This window comes from Ailuropoda melanoleuca, chromosome 11 (genome assembly GCF_002007445.2).
Source record: "Ailuropoda melanoleuca isolate Jingjing chromosome 11, ASM200744v2, whole genome shotgun sequence".
Lineage (NCBI taxonomy): Eukaryota > Metazoa > Chordata > Mammalia > Carnivora > Ursidae > Ailuropoda > Ailuropoda melanoleuca.
Window position 1 is genome coordinate 105,904,028 of NC_048228.1, and position 15,992 is coordinate 105,920,019.

The 15,992-nt window shown below is 56.4% G+C and overlaps 1 protein-coding gene across 2 annotated transcripts in view; it reads right to left on the reverse strand.

Annotated features, from left to right (window-relative positions):
• The window catches only part of PPP2R2C (protein phosphatase 2 regulatory subunit Bgamma), a 129,420-nt gene that overhangs the window by 18,333 nt on the left and 95,095 nt on the right, over positions 1-15,992 (reverse strand). For both annotated transcript variants that reach the window (XM_002924149.4, XM_019804764.2), the window contains exon 6: positions 4,832-4,996. In XM_002924149.4, coding sequence (XP_002924195.1) covers positions 4,832-4,996 — 165 coding nt within the window. The remainder of the gene's footprint in view (positions 1-4,831; positions 4,997-15,992) is intronic.

A 15,992-nucleotide genomic window follows, 5' to 3' on the forward strand; every position in this document is an offset into this window, starting at 1 on the left:
AATGACTAGCAGACAAAAGACTCGAATTTCCACTGCTTCGGAGGAAGACGTGAGGCTGTGGGCTGGGCAGCGGCGTGGCCCGAGCACCCCAGCTCTGCCCTGACGGAGGCCCCGGGAAGCCACTGCACCACTTCGTGCCTCGGTTTCCTTGGCTGTCTCAGGGCAGAAGCAAACATCCACTTGTGATCCAGGACGCTGTTCGTCCAGGGGTCCCTGTTTCACCTGTTGGGAGGATGACGTCATGACCACGCATCTCCGGGTGCCACTGCCAGCCACTCCTGCGTCTGGAGCAGCCCCTGGATCAACAGACAGAAGGCCAGAACGACAACCACTTGTGCTCTGATTTGAAACAGGCGCACGGGCATCCTGCGAACTGGCTGCCGGCCGCCCGCCTGACTGCTCAGGAGGGCTGAGAGTAGCACGGTCCGATCCGGTGAAGCAGACGGTCCATCCGCTCACTACCAACACCAAATACAGAGAGCAGGAAAACAGGCGCAAAGCACACTTGGCGGAAAAGACTGTGAACGGTCCCTTTACGGGCATTAAAGGGAAGGTTCCTGCGTGGGGTAGTGAGTTTGAGAATGAAAAAAATTCTAGAGAAAAAAATTTAAAATACACATCTATTCCAATGAGCAAACCTGTATAAACCAATCATCAAAACAGATCTACACACCAGTTGCACTAAGACTTCAAGTTAGAGATTAAACTAACTGTTCCAGGCAAAGAGAGAGAGAGAGTGGCCCAGCTCGTTTTACAAGAGTAGAAAAATCCTAATAAAACTGGGCAAAGAGAGTACAAAAAAGACAGCTGAAGACTGATTTCCACTTCATCTATGAATATTTATGCAAAAAGCAGAACTTGTGCATTTATGCAAAAACATCTCAGCAAGAGCCCTGCCCCCAGGGCCACCCCGGCACAGCATGAGATCATGGTTGGCAGAAGCCACGGTGACCCTCACTTCATGCCTGGGCCCTGCAAAAGCCTTCTGGAACCTCCGTGTGCTCTCTGAGCAACTCTCAAGTTGTTATGCTCCCAGCGGCCCTGGGAGAGGAGGCGAGAAACACAAATGGAGTCGAGTCATCCAAAATGAAGTTCGAATTCTTGCACTCTGAAGTTCGTGGGCTGATTCACACACAGTGCAGACATCCCCCACCCCCACCCCCGGGCGGGCGTGTGACAACTGCGGCCCCGGAATCCGCGTGAGTGGCTGCTTGCTCAGACCCCTGGGGAACCAGATGACAAAAGCCAAGGGGGACTGACTTCCACCTCCAGCCTGCAGAGAAACGTCATTCAAACCGCGTGGGGTGCACGAAGCTGTCTCTCTACTCCCCAGATACCACCAGCCTCCCTGGACACACACCTGTTTCCTGATTCAGGGGTGAAATCCGAGCTAAAATGCAAACACACAGGCAGATGTAGAGAAGAACACGATATCACTTTCCAGAGCCTGCTACTCAGGGACGACTTCTTGGCGTAGTTCTCTCCCCTATTTTCTGTTTCCATTTTTGGGGGAAAATAGTCATCGCCTTGCTTTCCTACCCCCACCAGATATTTTAACATAATCATTTCCTCATGTCATTAAAAATCTTCTAAATCAATATTCTAAATGACTGAACAACACTGCAGTATACAGATGGCATCATCATTCACTTGTCATTTGCTCTGTTGGACGTCTACAGTGTTTCTGAATTTGGCCCCTATAAAAAAGGTTGGACCATGAAGTCTCATCCTACTTCCTTCCCATGGGGCTCGCACAGGCTCAGGCTGGGCCCAGAAGTGGAGCCCAGACTCTTCCCCAACCTTGTTCCGTGACAGTCTGACCCACAGCTGCACGTGGACAGATCTCCGGGCCACCTGTGGCCTGAGCCACAGAATCATGGCCCCCAGAGCGGTCTGTGCCCTAATCCACAGCAGCTGGGAATATGTGATGTCACGTGGCAAAGGGGAAACTAAGGTGGCCGATCAGCTAAATTATCCAGGTGGGCCCAAAGGAATCCCCAGGGTCCTTAAAAGGGGAAGTGGAGGCAGGAGAGGCAGAGTGAGGGTGCCGCAGCGTGAGAAAGCCCACAGCCAGGCCTGGCTGTGCAGATGGAGGGAGGGGCGGGGAGCCACGCACCACAGGAGCCCCCAGAGGCTGGAGAAGGGGAGGTACGGATTCCCCCACCCCCCACAGTCTCCAGCAGGAACCAGGTCTGCTGACAGCCCGATTTTTGTTGGATAAGACCCATGTCAGACTTCTGAACTGCAAAACTGTAAGAAAAAAATACTAAGTCTATGGTCATCTGTTTGGGCGGCCCCGGGACCCCGATAGAGCCCTGGGCTGCTCTTAGGGGGCTGGGCGCCATCCACATGAACACCTGGGCTTCCTTTCCATCCAAACACTGACAACTCCGCACCGTTATCTCCAGCCGGGACCCCGCTCCTACTCCAGTCACCTGGTTGCCTTCTTGACGGCCCTCCCTGGAGCCCAGCACGACCTCACACGTACCGTGTCCGACACCGGCCCGTTGGTCCCATCTCTGCTCCTGGCTGCCCCACTCCCAGCATGCCCATTGTCCATCCCAGGACAGGACCCCACCTTCACCCGCCCCACAAACCAAACCTCAGATGGAGTCATCATGGTCCACACCCCACTTGGCAAAGCCTGGCCAGCTCAGCCTTCAAAGAACACCCAGAATGGGGCCTGTCTCCCCAGCTTGGCCATCCCTCCCAGGGTGCATTGTTTCTTCTCAACGAAACCTGGCAGGGGCTCCTCCCACCCCGGCTTCCACGTTGACCCCTCTGCAGTTTCTTCTTTCCAAACAGGTGTCTCATGAGATCCTGCCCCCTCCTCAACCCCCTGCTGGTTTCTCACCTCACTTAAAATAAAACCGGATTCTTCCCTTGACTTACAGGTGTCCTAAGTCAGCCGCCTTGTATGTCTCTCTGACTTCAGCTCCCGACACCCTTCCCCTTGGTCACTGCACTCTGGCAATGCTGGCGCACTCCCATCTCAGAGCCTGTGGTGTCCCCCTTCTAGAACATTACCAGAGATTGCATGGCTCATCCCTCGACACCTCGGGGTGTCTATTCCATTGTAACTTCTCCAGTGAGAGGACCCTCCCTGAGCTCCACTCCTTGGGGGCTGTTGTTGACATCTGTCACCACCTTCTGACATCACACGACCCAGTGACGAGTTCATCATTGTCCGCTGGTTCCTGCTGTACCACCATGGCAGGAAGCATCCGGAGCACAGCAGGTGGTGACCCCAGCTCTGCTCAGAGGGAGATCTGCTCTCCCCACCCTCAGTGCTGGCCACTCAGCCCTTGGAATTTGCAAGTGCAAACCCAGAAAAGGGATGTCCCGCCCTGTGACAAAGCCAGCGAGGAAGCCTGGAGAGTGACCGGAGAGTGTGGGCTTGCCCAGAGAAGAGCAGTGCGGTGAGATGTGGGGGGACCGGACTCGACCAAGGAGCGGGGACAGGCTGGCAGCCACAGAGGGATCTGAGCGTGAGTCCCTGCAAGTGGCTGAGAGCCACTCTCTTGGGCTGCCCAGGGAAACCAGGCTCCCAAGGGGAAGAGAGTGACCCAGTCCCTCCCAACAGACCTTGATAAAACCGCTTCCAGGGGCGCCTGGGTGGCACAGCGGTTGGGCGTCTGCCTTCAGCTCAGGGCGTGATCCCGGCATTCTGGGATCGAGCCCCACATCAGGCTCCTCTGCTGTGAGCCTGCTTCTTCCTCTCCCACTCCCCCTGCTTGTGTTCCCTCTCTCACTGGCTGTCTCTATCTCTGTCAAATAAATAAATAAAATCTTAAAAAAAAAAAAATTTAAAACTGCTTCCAGGGGCCTGCACGTCATTCATTCATTCATTCATTCATTCATTCATTCAAGTGTTTATATCCAGACACTGTTGTAGGCACTGGGGTAGATACAGAGATGAACCAAAGTCCCCGCCCTCCTGACAGGGTCCTGTCTGTCCCTGTCCCCCTGCTGCCACTACACTGTCACCCAGGGAGGACACCACGGCCTGAACACCTGATCCTCTCCCTTCAGGGGCCTCTGGGGAACCCAGCACCAAGCAGCTCAGCCTGAAGGTGAGAGCCCCACTCGGGGCATCTCAGAGTCCTGGGTTCAAGTTCTGCCTCCCCACTCGTCACTTTGGGTGACCTTGGACCCATCCCTGGAGCCTCAGTTTCCTGTCGCATTCAGGACTCCGTCAGAGCTCGTGTGAGGATGAGATGTGGGTGACAGCTGTCTGGGTGCCTGGCCCAGCACATCCAGTGAGTGTGAGCCATCGTGTGGTCACGGAGGTTGTCCTATCACGGTCCCTGGGCCTCGCTCAGCCCAGAGCCCCATGGCTGGAATGGGGGTCCCTACGGCACTCCTTCTGCCCACCCCCATCTGGCCTTGCGGTGGGCTCCAGCAAGAGGAAGCGACCTCACAGAGCTCACAGGCTGCTGGGGAAGACACCCCAGCCCACAGAAAGTTCTTCAGGGTGTCACTAGTCTGAAAGAGGGGAGCTCTGGGGACTCTAGGAGCATGGAGAAGGGCCTGAACTAATATGGGGGTCAGGGAAGGCTTCTTGGAGGAGGAGACCGCTGAGTATGGTCCCTCCTTAGCTTCTGGTTCCCGGCTTACTCCCTGACCTTTGTTTTAGCTGCCTGGTCCCTGGAAGCTGGGCAGCATCTGTCCGTGGACTCGGGGGCAGGGGTGGCAAGACCAGGACCCCCTGCCCCAGCCAGTGCAGAACATGCCTACGCCACTCCCACCCGTCCTGGGGCACCAGCCTCAGGAGGGGCGCTGCCCTGCCGCCCCCACTCGGTACTGGGTCCCGGCTGGCGCGGACGCTTACGTTTGGAGTGCTTGTCACACAGGGCGGCCGCGCGCATGTCGCAGAGACGCAGGGAGCCCTTGCTGCTGCTGTAGACGAAGAGATTGCAGTGGTGGGGATGGAACTCGGACGCCGTGATCACCTCCGTCAGGTCCTCCATGTTGGCCGGCTTGATGTCCACGATGTCTGGCCCCGTCAAGGAAGGGCAGAGACGGGAGCGCACCCTCGCTGCTCTGCCTTCCCACCCACCCTGCATCTGAGCCGCAGACCGGCATGTCCAACCGCCTGCTGGATGCCCCGTCCACTGTCCAGTGCCATCCAGTGCCTTCCAGTGCTGTCCAGTGCCGTCCACTGTCCCTGCAAGGCTGGACCCACCGCCTCCCTCTCACCCTGACCTGTGCTCTCTCCCCAGCCAGCACCCACCAGCTGCCCAGCGTCCGTCCACCCCACACACCAGGTGCCAAGCAGAAGGCAAGGAGCATTTGAGCCCCTAGTACATACGTGCTGGGCTCTTGGTGAACAATTTCGAGTTCTCCCCGTCACTCCGTGAATTGTGCCTGGAGCTGGGCGTGCGGGCAGCCCCACCTCCGGCACCCCCACCCCTTCTGTCCACAGCATCAAGATTCTCCTTTAGGGAAAAGGTTCTCTGCCTTTCTGCGTTCTCGCTCTCATCTGTGCCTTGCACTCCACGGACAATCTCCGCGAGGGATGAGCTCGTGGCCTCAGAGGTGCCAACACAGGGACCCGAGACATGAGACGCGGGGCATGCTGGGAGCAGCTCTGTCCTCTCTGCTGGGCTGGGTGGTGTGCAGAGGAGGGGCCTGTACATGCTGGGACAAGGGAAACCTGGAGCCTTTGGGTGGGGCAGACCGGCCCAAAGACAGTGGAGGCAAAGACCCCAGCAATGCCGTTTGAATCCTGAATCAGGCTGCACTGGAAGCCATGAGCCTTGGACCACTACACGTGGGAGCCAACAAATTCATTTTCTGTTTAGGATCAAGAATTCTGTTGCTCACAATGAAACCATCCCTGACAGATACTCTAGAGCCCAGAGAGGGTAAGCAGCTTGTCCAGGATGGTTCAGCAGCAAGGAGTAAGTCTATGTTCCTGTCCATCGCTTGTTGCCTAAAGCAGCAAATCCGATCCCTTGCTGTACAATTCAAGGCCTGGCAGAGCCCCTCTCTACCTCTCCAGCTTTGGATCCAACTAGTCGCTGGCCCCTATAGGTGCTTTTCTCTCTGACAGGAACACCCTGGTCTCTGGTCTCCCCAGCCCTGCGTGGGGCTCTCCAGCCAGTCCCCTCTGGCTGAAATGCCCTCTCCTCCCTCTGCATCTGTGTGTGGGTCCTGGAATCAGAGTCTGGGCTTCGAATCCTAGCTCTGCCCCTCCTGCCCGTGCAATTGAGGGGCAGTTCCCAGCTCTTCGTGCGTCTGTTTCCTCATCTGTAAAATGGGCCAACGGTTCCAACAGAGTCTTGCTGTGAAAATTAGAAGAGGCCAAGCCCCTCACTCGCTACCTGACACATCACAGAGCTCAGTAAATATCAGGGACATTACTGCTTTTTATTACCTGGAAAATACTGACTGAAACACTGAGATTCACCTGCCATCAGCCCTCCTTCCCTCTCCCACTGCAGCCTCAATAAAGGGGCATTCTGTGACTTTTGTAAATATGAGAGTTTATAAAACATCACAAAAAACTGTTGAATCTGTGACCAGAGGCACCAAGGACGGTGTGTGTGCTCAGACTTAAATATTGCTTCTGGAAGCACCTTGTTAACCAGAAACTTAGAATCACATAAAAATACAGAGAGGAGGAGGAAGCAGCCTGGCCTGGTTTCCCAGGAAACTGTGGTTTTCTGGGATGATAAGAAGCAGAGATTAAATCATGAAAAATGAGACTGAACAGTAAGAGAGAAAAAGCCAAGACTTCCGTGCTGCTAATTCAATCCCCGTCCTTCAGGGGCTAAGCGCCTACAGATGCCTGCTTCCATTTCTCCCCCAACCTTAAACTGGTGTCCGTGCGGCCGTTTTGAAATGTCACGCACATGAGCACAGCACCTGTTTTGAGCACCAGGGGAACTAAATTCTTTCCGCAGAACTCAGGCCGCAAAAGTCCAAGGAAGCTTGGGGGACACAGAAGTGCCCAGGCCTCAGGGAACGCAGGTCGGCTTGGCGACCCAGGGTGTCACGTATTAGGGGACACGTGTTTACACCATGTTTCATCAGGCTACGACTTCTGGGGGAGCAGGACTTCGTGGGTAAGAGGGAAATGCTTTGCCCACCACTCCAGCTTTTCTTCTGGGGTGGGGTGGGGGGGACCTGTCCGTGCGCCCCATGGAACTCAGGGTAGCCACGCCCTTGTTGCTTTTCTCAAAGAATGGAGGGCAGAGTGACAGGTGCCAGGCATCATTCCCGGGCTGAAGCTTTGAGTGCCAGCAGGCCAGGACACTTTCCCCTCTGCTGTGGGACCCGTGCCTCAGGGGGCCTGCTACGAGATACCCCTGGGCTGTTTCAAGCCTCCGAGACTTTCCAGTCATCTGTTTCTGCACAGAACCTCCCCTCCCGACCCACTCAGCATCCAAACCCTCTTCACTTTCCTACCGCGGGGTGTTGCAGAACGCAGCTCAACGGAGAAGGATCAGAGGTGTGACGTCTGAACCCAATCGCTCTGCCTGCACCAAGACCAAAACTCGCACACATTCAACGACGATGACTGTTACGACTGTCGCTCATCGTGAGTCACAGGCAGGAGCTCAGTCCCCGGCGTCTGGCTAGGGGAGACGGAGACTGATGCTCATGAAAATCTGTCCACCAAGATGGGAAGACCGGGAAGCTGTGCACACGGGGCCTGGGAAGGGGGCGCGGGGGGGGGGCTCAGAAGCCTCCTCTCCCAGCCCCCACATGCTGCTCCCAGACCCACAAGGGGCCCAAGGTCAAGCGAATGGGTGTGGCTTCTTTGCTCGATTCCTGAGAGCATGCATCCTGCGGCCCCATCATGCTTAACCACTCCTGACAGCCTCCTGACAACACTCGTTAGAAACAGGTACAGGGGCGCCTGGGTGGCACGGCGGTTAAGCGTCTGCCTTCGGCTCAGGCCGTGATCCCGGCGTTATGGGATCGAGCCCCATATCAGGCTCCTCCGCTATGAGCCTGCTTCTTCCTCTCCCACTCCCCCTGCTTGTGTTCCCTTTCTCTCTGGCTGTCTCTATCTCTGTCAAATAAATAAATAAAATCTTTAAAAAAAAAAAAAAAGAAACAGGTACGAGGCATGACAGCTTTTAGAAGTACATGGGGCTCAATGACATCTGCAGCCCTGTGCAGTGAGCAGGCCCGAACCAGGCAGCAGAGTGGCCGAGGGCGAGGCACATGGACCGAGGGTCTTGTGTGTGGGCTCGGGAGACAGAGCCTCCCATGCGGGGGTCCTGCTGACAGCCCAGGACCACAGCTCTTACAGCCCAAGCATCACTCAGGAAATCTCTTGCTGCCTCAAACAAAGGAGTGTGGATACAAGGGGTGCTGGGGAAAGATGGATGGGAAACATTTCCACGTGACCCCGGTGGAGGAAGACAAAACCACAGTCACGGCTAACGTGCTGGGGCCCCTGCAGGGCAAGGGCTCCCTAAGGCAGGGCAGGCAATCTTGTGCCTCTGAATCCCAGGGCCCAGAGTCATCTCCCGGGACAGCACAGCATCCTTCAGGGCACGGCCACCCAGCCTGATCCCAGGACAGCCTCTCCAAGACCTCCTGCTCAGCTCACCACAGGACCTGTCCTGCACCTGCTGCCTGGCTCCTCGAGGATGCAGCTAGGTACTGAGGAGGGCTGTCCCTGTCAAAGTCCCTTCATCCCATCATAAAGCCAGGCCTGAAGGCAGACTCCTCACAAGGGAGGCAGGTTTGGAAGAAAACTCCATAGTGTGATAATTGCACCCCACACAGATGCTGCAAACACTTCTCCTGGACTCACACCCATGTGGCCTTGTGCACGTGGACCGGGAGACATCTGGTCCAACTGTGACTGTATGTGGTGGCTTTGACTTTGGCAGGACCTAAGCTGGGTGGGAAGCTAGGGGCCCTGGGCTGAGCCTGTGGTCTTAGCTCTCTGGAAAGCTCAGTGCCATGTGCAAACGTCATTCCCGTTCCTCAAGCCTCAGTATTCCCCATTTGCAAAATGGGGGGTTGGGCATGATCCTGGAGCACTGACCCCCCCCAGGTGGCCTCTCCCCCATTTCATGGTCAGCTGCATCAATTCCACTTGTACACGATGCATGAAGTTCAAGGCAAGCTGGCCTCCCTGGGGAACGAGCGTAATTAGACTCATCTACAAGCCCTCCGTCCCTCCCCCTGCAAAGCCGTATGAATTATTCATGTGCTGTTTTCCATCTCATTGTGCCCACCACCCCCCCCCCAGTCTGATGGGCTTTCCTTTAACTTCTGGTCACATCTTGGCAACTAAGTTTGCCAACAGGAAGGTGGAGAGAAGAGCAGGTCACACAGGGAGGAGGAGAAGGAGGAGGGAAGGTGAACTCACTTGCTTCGACTGAGCGCAGGGGGTCTTTCTCCAGAGCAGCAGGTTGAATTGGTGGTCCCCTAGCCCATGTCCACAACCTCACCCCCAGAAACTGTGACTGTGGCCTCATTGAGAAAAAGAGTCCTTGTAGATACAATGAAGGGTAGGCCATCCGGAATTCCCTAAACCAGTGACAAGTGTCCTTCTAAGAGACCCCAGACGGCACAGGACCACGGAGGCAGGCCGGAGGCAGGCGGCTGCTAGGTAGGCCTGGGGCCCCCAAAAGCTGGGAGAGGCAGGACAGAGCCTCCCCGGGAGCCTCCAGAGGGAGCACGGCTCTGCCAGCATTAACCAAAAGCTTCTGGGTCCCACAACTGAAGGAGATTTCTGTTTTAAGCTGCCCAGTGTGTGGACATTTGTTCCAGCATGCACGGGAAACTGACACCAGCTTGCCTATGGGAGCTGGGCAGCAGTGGCCTGGCCGTGGCACTAGTGCCACAGCGCTTACTTGTTGGCTGCCTACCTCCCCAGTGAGGACAGTGACCTGTCCGTCTGCATCACTGCTGCACATTCCGTGTCTGGAGCAGCGCCCGGCACACGGCAGGTGCTTCACGGAACAGCTGCTGAAGTCAGTGAACCCCCCAGCATGTCGGGGGCCCCTGGGACCCGGGCCGGGGCAGCACAAGGAGTGTCGCCCCATCTCAAGGGGAAGAAGCCCTTAAAGTGGCGGCGAAGCACAGGCTCAGGGAGACGCCAGACCAGGGGGGCCGGGGAGGGGGTCCTCGAGGAGGGGACCGTCACTGACAAGGTTTATTAAAAGAGCCACCCCCCTGCAGCGCATAGGAAGCCCTGCAGCAGCCACGCAAGTGCTCAAGGGCACCGCGGAAACCGGAAACACGCTGTGCATTGGTTTCTGCGAGGTTCACAGGAAGGTCGCATTCCCCACAGCGACGTCCTTCGGTCCCCACTGCATCCTGCTCAGAGATGGGCTAGCACTCAGCTTTTCAGGCGGCGAACGCCGGCTGACCTGTCTGCTTCGCTCCTCTGAGTGCGCGCAAGGTCGCGTTCCTGTCTGTACACCTAGCTCCAGCCGAGCACCTGGCCCCTGCACGCACCTGCACGCACCTGATCTGCCCCGTGGGCGGGCCGCGGGCACACTGCTTCCCAGCTGTGCCCCGTTCAAACCTCTCCGCCCATGAGTGATGTGTACCCCATCCGTGGCTGAGGACACAGAAGCTCTGCCAGGACGAGCTGTCCTCCCAGGACCCGGCAGAGGGGGCACAGCCCGGGACTGACCAAGTTGGTTTCCAGAGTCGGCAATACACCCACCATGACACGGGCAAAGCCGAGCAGGGCTGAGAAGTACCAACTTCGGGCCGGGAGGGGTGCGGCCTCCTGGATCGCCAGGGCCTAGGGGTGGGTCTCTGGTCCCTCGCAGCTTTTGGCTCCTGCCCCATATCATACAACGAATCCCTTTTCCTTCAGGGCCCAGTGTGAACGGTGTATTGCTCTAGACCCAGGGCAGGCAAAGGTCTGTAAAGGGCCGAGAGTAAACATTTTAGGCTTAGCTGGCTGGAAGATCTGACCTCGACTTCAACTCTGCCGCTCTTCAAGGCCGGTGCAGACGACGTGGACGTGAATGGGAGCGGCTGAGCGCCCATGAAGTACGAACAGGTGCCTCTCGCCCCCTAGGCTGTACGGTGAGGGCCCCAGGCCGAGAAGAAGGACTGCAATCTTGCTTTTGTAACAGTAACCTCCCATCTTGACTCCACACAGGACCAGCGTGTGAATCAGCCCCACTGGCCCGGCTCCTCCCCCAGCACGAGGCTGTCCTCCCATCCAGCTGCTCCTGTGATCCCGGCCCTTGCCTGGGGGAGTCAGTGAAGCTCAGAAGAAGGCGCGTGTCCCACCCCGCAGCGAAGACTGCAGCTCCCGCTGTCAAGGACGCCGCAGGGCACCCAGGCAGGCCGTCTGCGGAGTCGTCAGGTCTGCAGGATTTTTATAGAAGCTCCTTCATCACCTGCTGCCAAAGGCATGGCCTGATGGCCAGAAGCCAGCCAGGGTCACGTCGCTCCCCGGGCCGCATCACCACAATGCCCCACTTGGAGGGCCCCTGACATGTCAGGGAGAAGGTCACTGCACCTCCAGGGGCCCTCGTTCCTCTGAACTTCACCTCTGAGGCTCGTCTCCCCTACGTGAACAGGGGGTGGGCACAGGGGCAAAGGGCCATCACTCGTCCATGGCCAAATCTCCCCTCTGCCGTAAGATGAGTCCTGTACACGAAATGAACAAACATCACTGGTTTGTTCGGGAAGGAGCTCAAGTGAGAAATGGGAATGGAAACCACCCCATAAACGTCAAAGTAGTACCGAAATACTAACTAACATCATGGCAGGCTTCAGCGGCAGCGGCACGACAAAGGACTCTATAAAGACGCAGCAAAACTGCGTCAAACCCTCAGAGAGATGTTGGAGGCAGTCCCTGACCCTGCACCTGCAGGCCAGGCATCTCGCATCCCTGCAGGAAGGACCACCCACCCTCCACGCCCACGAAAGAGGAGAGGGAGGCCAGGGCCGGCAAGAGACGTGCCCAGGGCCACATGTGGGGCACCACTGAACAAGGATAGAGTCCTGGCTTCCTAACTCCCAGCCGGTGCTCCTCCCTACGCCCGCCCTGTTCTGGAGGGAGTGCATCTCCCCACAGTATGCAACCCCACGGGCAATGCTGCTGCGGAACACTGGACTGGCTGGTGACCCTGCAAGGGAGGTGCTAACAGCGTGGGTGAGGGGAGTTCAATGAGGAGAAGGATGCAGCCTTGGGCTCCATTGATTTAACTGAGCAAAGTGTGGTTTATCTTGATGTCTCGGCAGGAACACACTCTCAGGATGGGAGGCGGTTACCATGGTGACCGAGCAGCCACCGCGTGAGGGTGGAGGCAGCTCTGCCAAGGACCACGCCACGAGAAGCCTCCCCCATGGGCTCTCCAGGGACACTGGAGAAGGCCTCCTGCACACGGAGGCAGTCTTGTTGGGGAACAGCCAGCAAAGCTGCTTTTTTCAGCCAGTTTTCTCCAAAAGGTGAGCTGGCTACAAAGATATGCTAGAAGCACTCTGGCCAAACCATGTCAGATCCTGTAAGAGGCTCCGGGCAGCCTCTGCCTCTGTGTGAATTTGCTGCGGCTGCCACAGCATGGGTGGCTCAAACCATAAATTATTCTCTCCCGGTCCTGGAGGCTGCAAGTTCAAGATCAAGGTGTCAGAAGGTTGATTTCTTTGAGGCTTCTCTCTGCAGGGTGTAGATGGAGCTCTTCTCCCCACATCCTCATATAATCTTCCCTCTGTGCTGTCCTAACCTCCTCCTCTTGTAAGAACATTAGTCATATTGGATTAGGACCCATCCAAATGGATTCCCTTTACCTTAATCACCTCTTGAAAAACCAAATACAGCCATATTTGAGGTCCTGGGGTTAGGAGTCCAACATACGTGTTTTTATGGGACCCAATCTGGCCCATAACAGCCTCCTTCCCTTCTCTGCTCAGAACCTTACTAATTATGATGGTGCAATCCTGCTTGGAGAGAAAAGCCGGGTCACTGGGGTCATGGGGGGCCATGGAGAGGGGCTATTCTGTGTGACTGCTCATGGCACAAGCCCACTGAAGCCCTTGCATATCCTCTCCATGTGGCAAGCCAGTCTTCACAGCTCTTCCACACACCAGCTTATGTGATTCCCAAGTACCGAGCCAGGGAAGAGAGCACTCAGTTTGGAGTCACAAAGACCGGGTCTTGATAGTTCAGCCCCACCGTACACAGCTGTGTGACCCCCTGGACAACTTCTCCATCTCTCTGCACCTGCTTTTCTCATCTATGGAATGGATTGATAACATCCGCTTTGCAGGGCTATGATGAGGATTTAATGAGATGACATTAAGTCAAAGGTCCTAGCAATTGAAGTAAATAAAATGATTTAGACATATAATTTTTTACAAGTCCCTAGTGCATGGTTAGTACTTTTGGTAATAATTAAAGTTCACTAAATTGAATCACAGTCTTTCCCTTCCTCTGGAAAAAACAGGAGATTAAGGAGATTGCCAAAGGTGCAATGTATGCCCCTCTTCCCCAAGAAAACAAGGACTCGGGGGTCTGTGCTGAACTGCATGCCTTCCTTGGCTCCTAAGAGCTGGGGCAGAAACCCCAGACAGGACAGAGCTGGGACGCACACCCAAGTGGCTGCCTTCTCATGCTCCCTGAGCCCGTCCTGACCTCCCCTCCCAGGGCTTCCAGCCCAGCAGTGAAACGAGAGAGGCCCACAATGCTGCTCTGAGAGAGACACACAGGGTGCCTGGGATGGGATTTTTGGGGAGGCCCGGAGCTGGTCTGGAGAGACCGGGAGGCTGAGGCATTAAGCAGAGGACTGAGAAGCATAGGTTTGGGGGGGGGCATGTTCCATGCAAAGGGTGGGTAAAGCTGAGGAGCTGCCACAGGGCAGCTAGCTGGAGCCCCGATGGGGAGAAGGTGGGAGATGAGCCTCCGGACTGGGTCAAGGGCAGAGGGTTTAATCAGGAGCATGTCTCAGAAATGAAACGGAGGCCTGTCGGGAGGGATCAGAAGCACAGGAGAGGCACATGTTCCCATCATTAGAGGACGTGTTAGGAACACAGAGCTGCCACCACCCGTGCACTCAGCCGCCTGTGTCACCTGTCACCTATGTTACCAAACGATCCCCACTCTGTCCTGCAGTGGGGAGAAAAGCACCCACTCTCCCTTAGGGTCTAAACGTAGAGCCAAGAAACGTCATTGTACTGATGGGGCTGGACGGGCCGTGGGCAACTGCACCCACTTCTCAAGCTCATCGCCACACCACCCACAACACAGAGGGAATGACAGCATCACAGGGCGAGCCGCATAAGGGCCGGAGGTAGAATCACGGTGGCTACTGCATGGGCTGTCGCTCTCCTCCTGAGAGGCCGTGTGGGGAAGCACATGCGTTCTGCACCCAGAGGCCCCGAGTCTGAATCCTCGGCTCTGCCATTTCCCAGCTGGGTAACTCTGGGTAATTACTTGCCCTTCCGGTAGCTTCGTTTCCTCATCTATAAAAAGAGGGATGTTGATAATGCTCACTCCACAGCTTTATCAGGAGGATTAAGGAGAATTAGAACATGCTTAGAGCTCTGCTGGGCACAGTAAGAGCTCAGTAAGGGGTGACGGTCACGGTGACAGTGGTGTGCGAGGTGGTGGGGAAGAGGACACCCAGCGCTGGCTGCCCACGCAGTCAGCACCACGGACAGCTACACGAGCATTCAGCCCTGCTGGAAGCCCAGGCTTGCTGAGCCCCCCAAAGCAGGGGTGCGCCGGCAAGAGCTTCACCACATGCTTTCTGGGTGGAAACTGATTTTGGGGATTCAGACTCAGGGCGTTTCCAAGCAGATGTTCCTGCTGCTTCTCTGTAGAGTGGTACTACGGGATGATGGAACAAGGCAGCCTGCAGGATACCTGACAGCAGGTCAGGGCCAATGTGGCTTGTGTCTACAGCCCATCAGGCCCTGTGCTCCCCAGCCCTTCCACCCTCCCAGCCCCCAGCACAGTCCTTGGCCCGTCCCCTCCTTTTCTCCCTGCATGGGGAACATGCCCAGCCCCCAGGCGGCCATGTGCAGACCGAGGTTTGGAGCCTCTGTCCCTAACTGCCGCACCATCCCACCTCGCTTCAGGACCTGCTCTGTAAAAGGCAAGTAGAAATTTGCTCCAGACCGAGGCTTGGTGCGATGCCAGCTTCCACCATGAGAAATCGCTCGGGGGGAGAAAAATCAATTGAATCACCCTCACAATTCTCCGAGTGCTAAAAATAAAGCAGAGGCCCATCAGCTGAGACGCTCTGTGCAAATCTGTTACCTTTAAGAGGCGTCGAGCTCCAGAAAACTCACTCAGAGCTGCCTAACTGTCTCCAGCGTTGGTATTGCAGGATGTGGGAGGCTGTTTAAACAGATGTGGACACGGCACGGGGGAGAAAGAGGGGCTCCAACAATCAGAGACGAAGCAGCGATTTTGAAAGCCAGCCTCAAAGACCTGAGGAGCTGCTGGTTGGGAGGGAAACACTGGCCACCTGCCAGACCCGATTACTGTCAGGCCTTTTACGAGCATGATTGCTTTATTCCTAACAAATATCCTTAGGACGAGGAATTTGGCCCATTTGACACTGCTGGAAGTTGGTGGCCAGGGAGGTTACACAATGAATCTGGGCACAGGTCTGCCGGACCCCAGAGCCCAGACCGTCTCTCATTCGTGCCTGGGTTCTCTAAGCCCCCGAAGCCCAGACTTACAAGGAGGTGCCTACATCCTAAGACCACATGGAGACCGGAATTCCTCCATCCGAAGTCGTCACGTACAACCATTCGTAAGCACCTGCTGTGTGCTGGGTCCTGCATTGTGTATGGGGATAGAGAGGGCTCAGACGGGGCGTACCTCATCACAAGGGTTTCGGCAGAAAACGGGGGAGGCAGTCATACTAAGAGAGGAGGAAAGCCCAGTGTGACCAGGGAGTGTGGGCTCAGAGGGGTCTGACGGCCCAGGAGGCACGCGGAGTGGACAGAGCAGAGGTGACCGGCTGAAGGGGGCTGTGAGTGACGCTTACTGAAGGTGTACAGGAGCCTGGGGAGGCGGGCAGGGGCCGGTCACCATG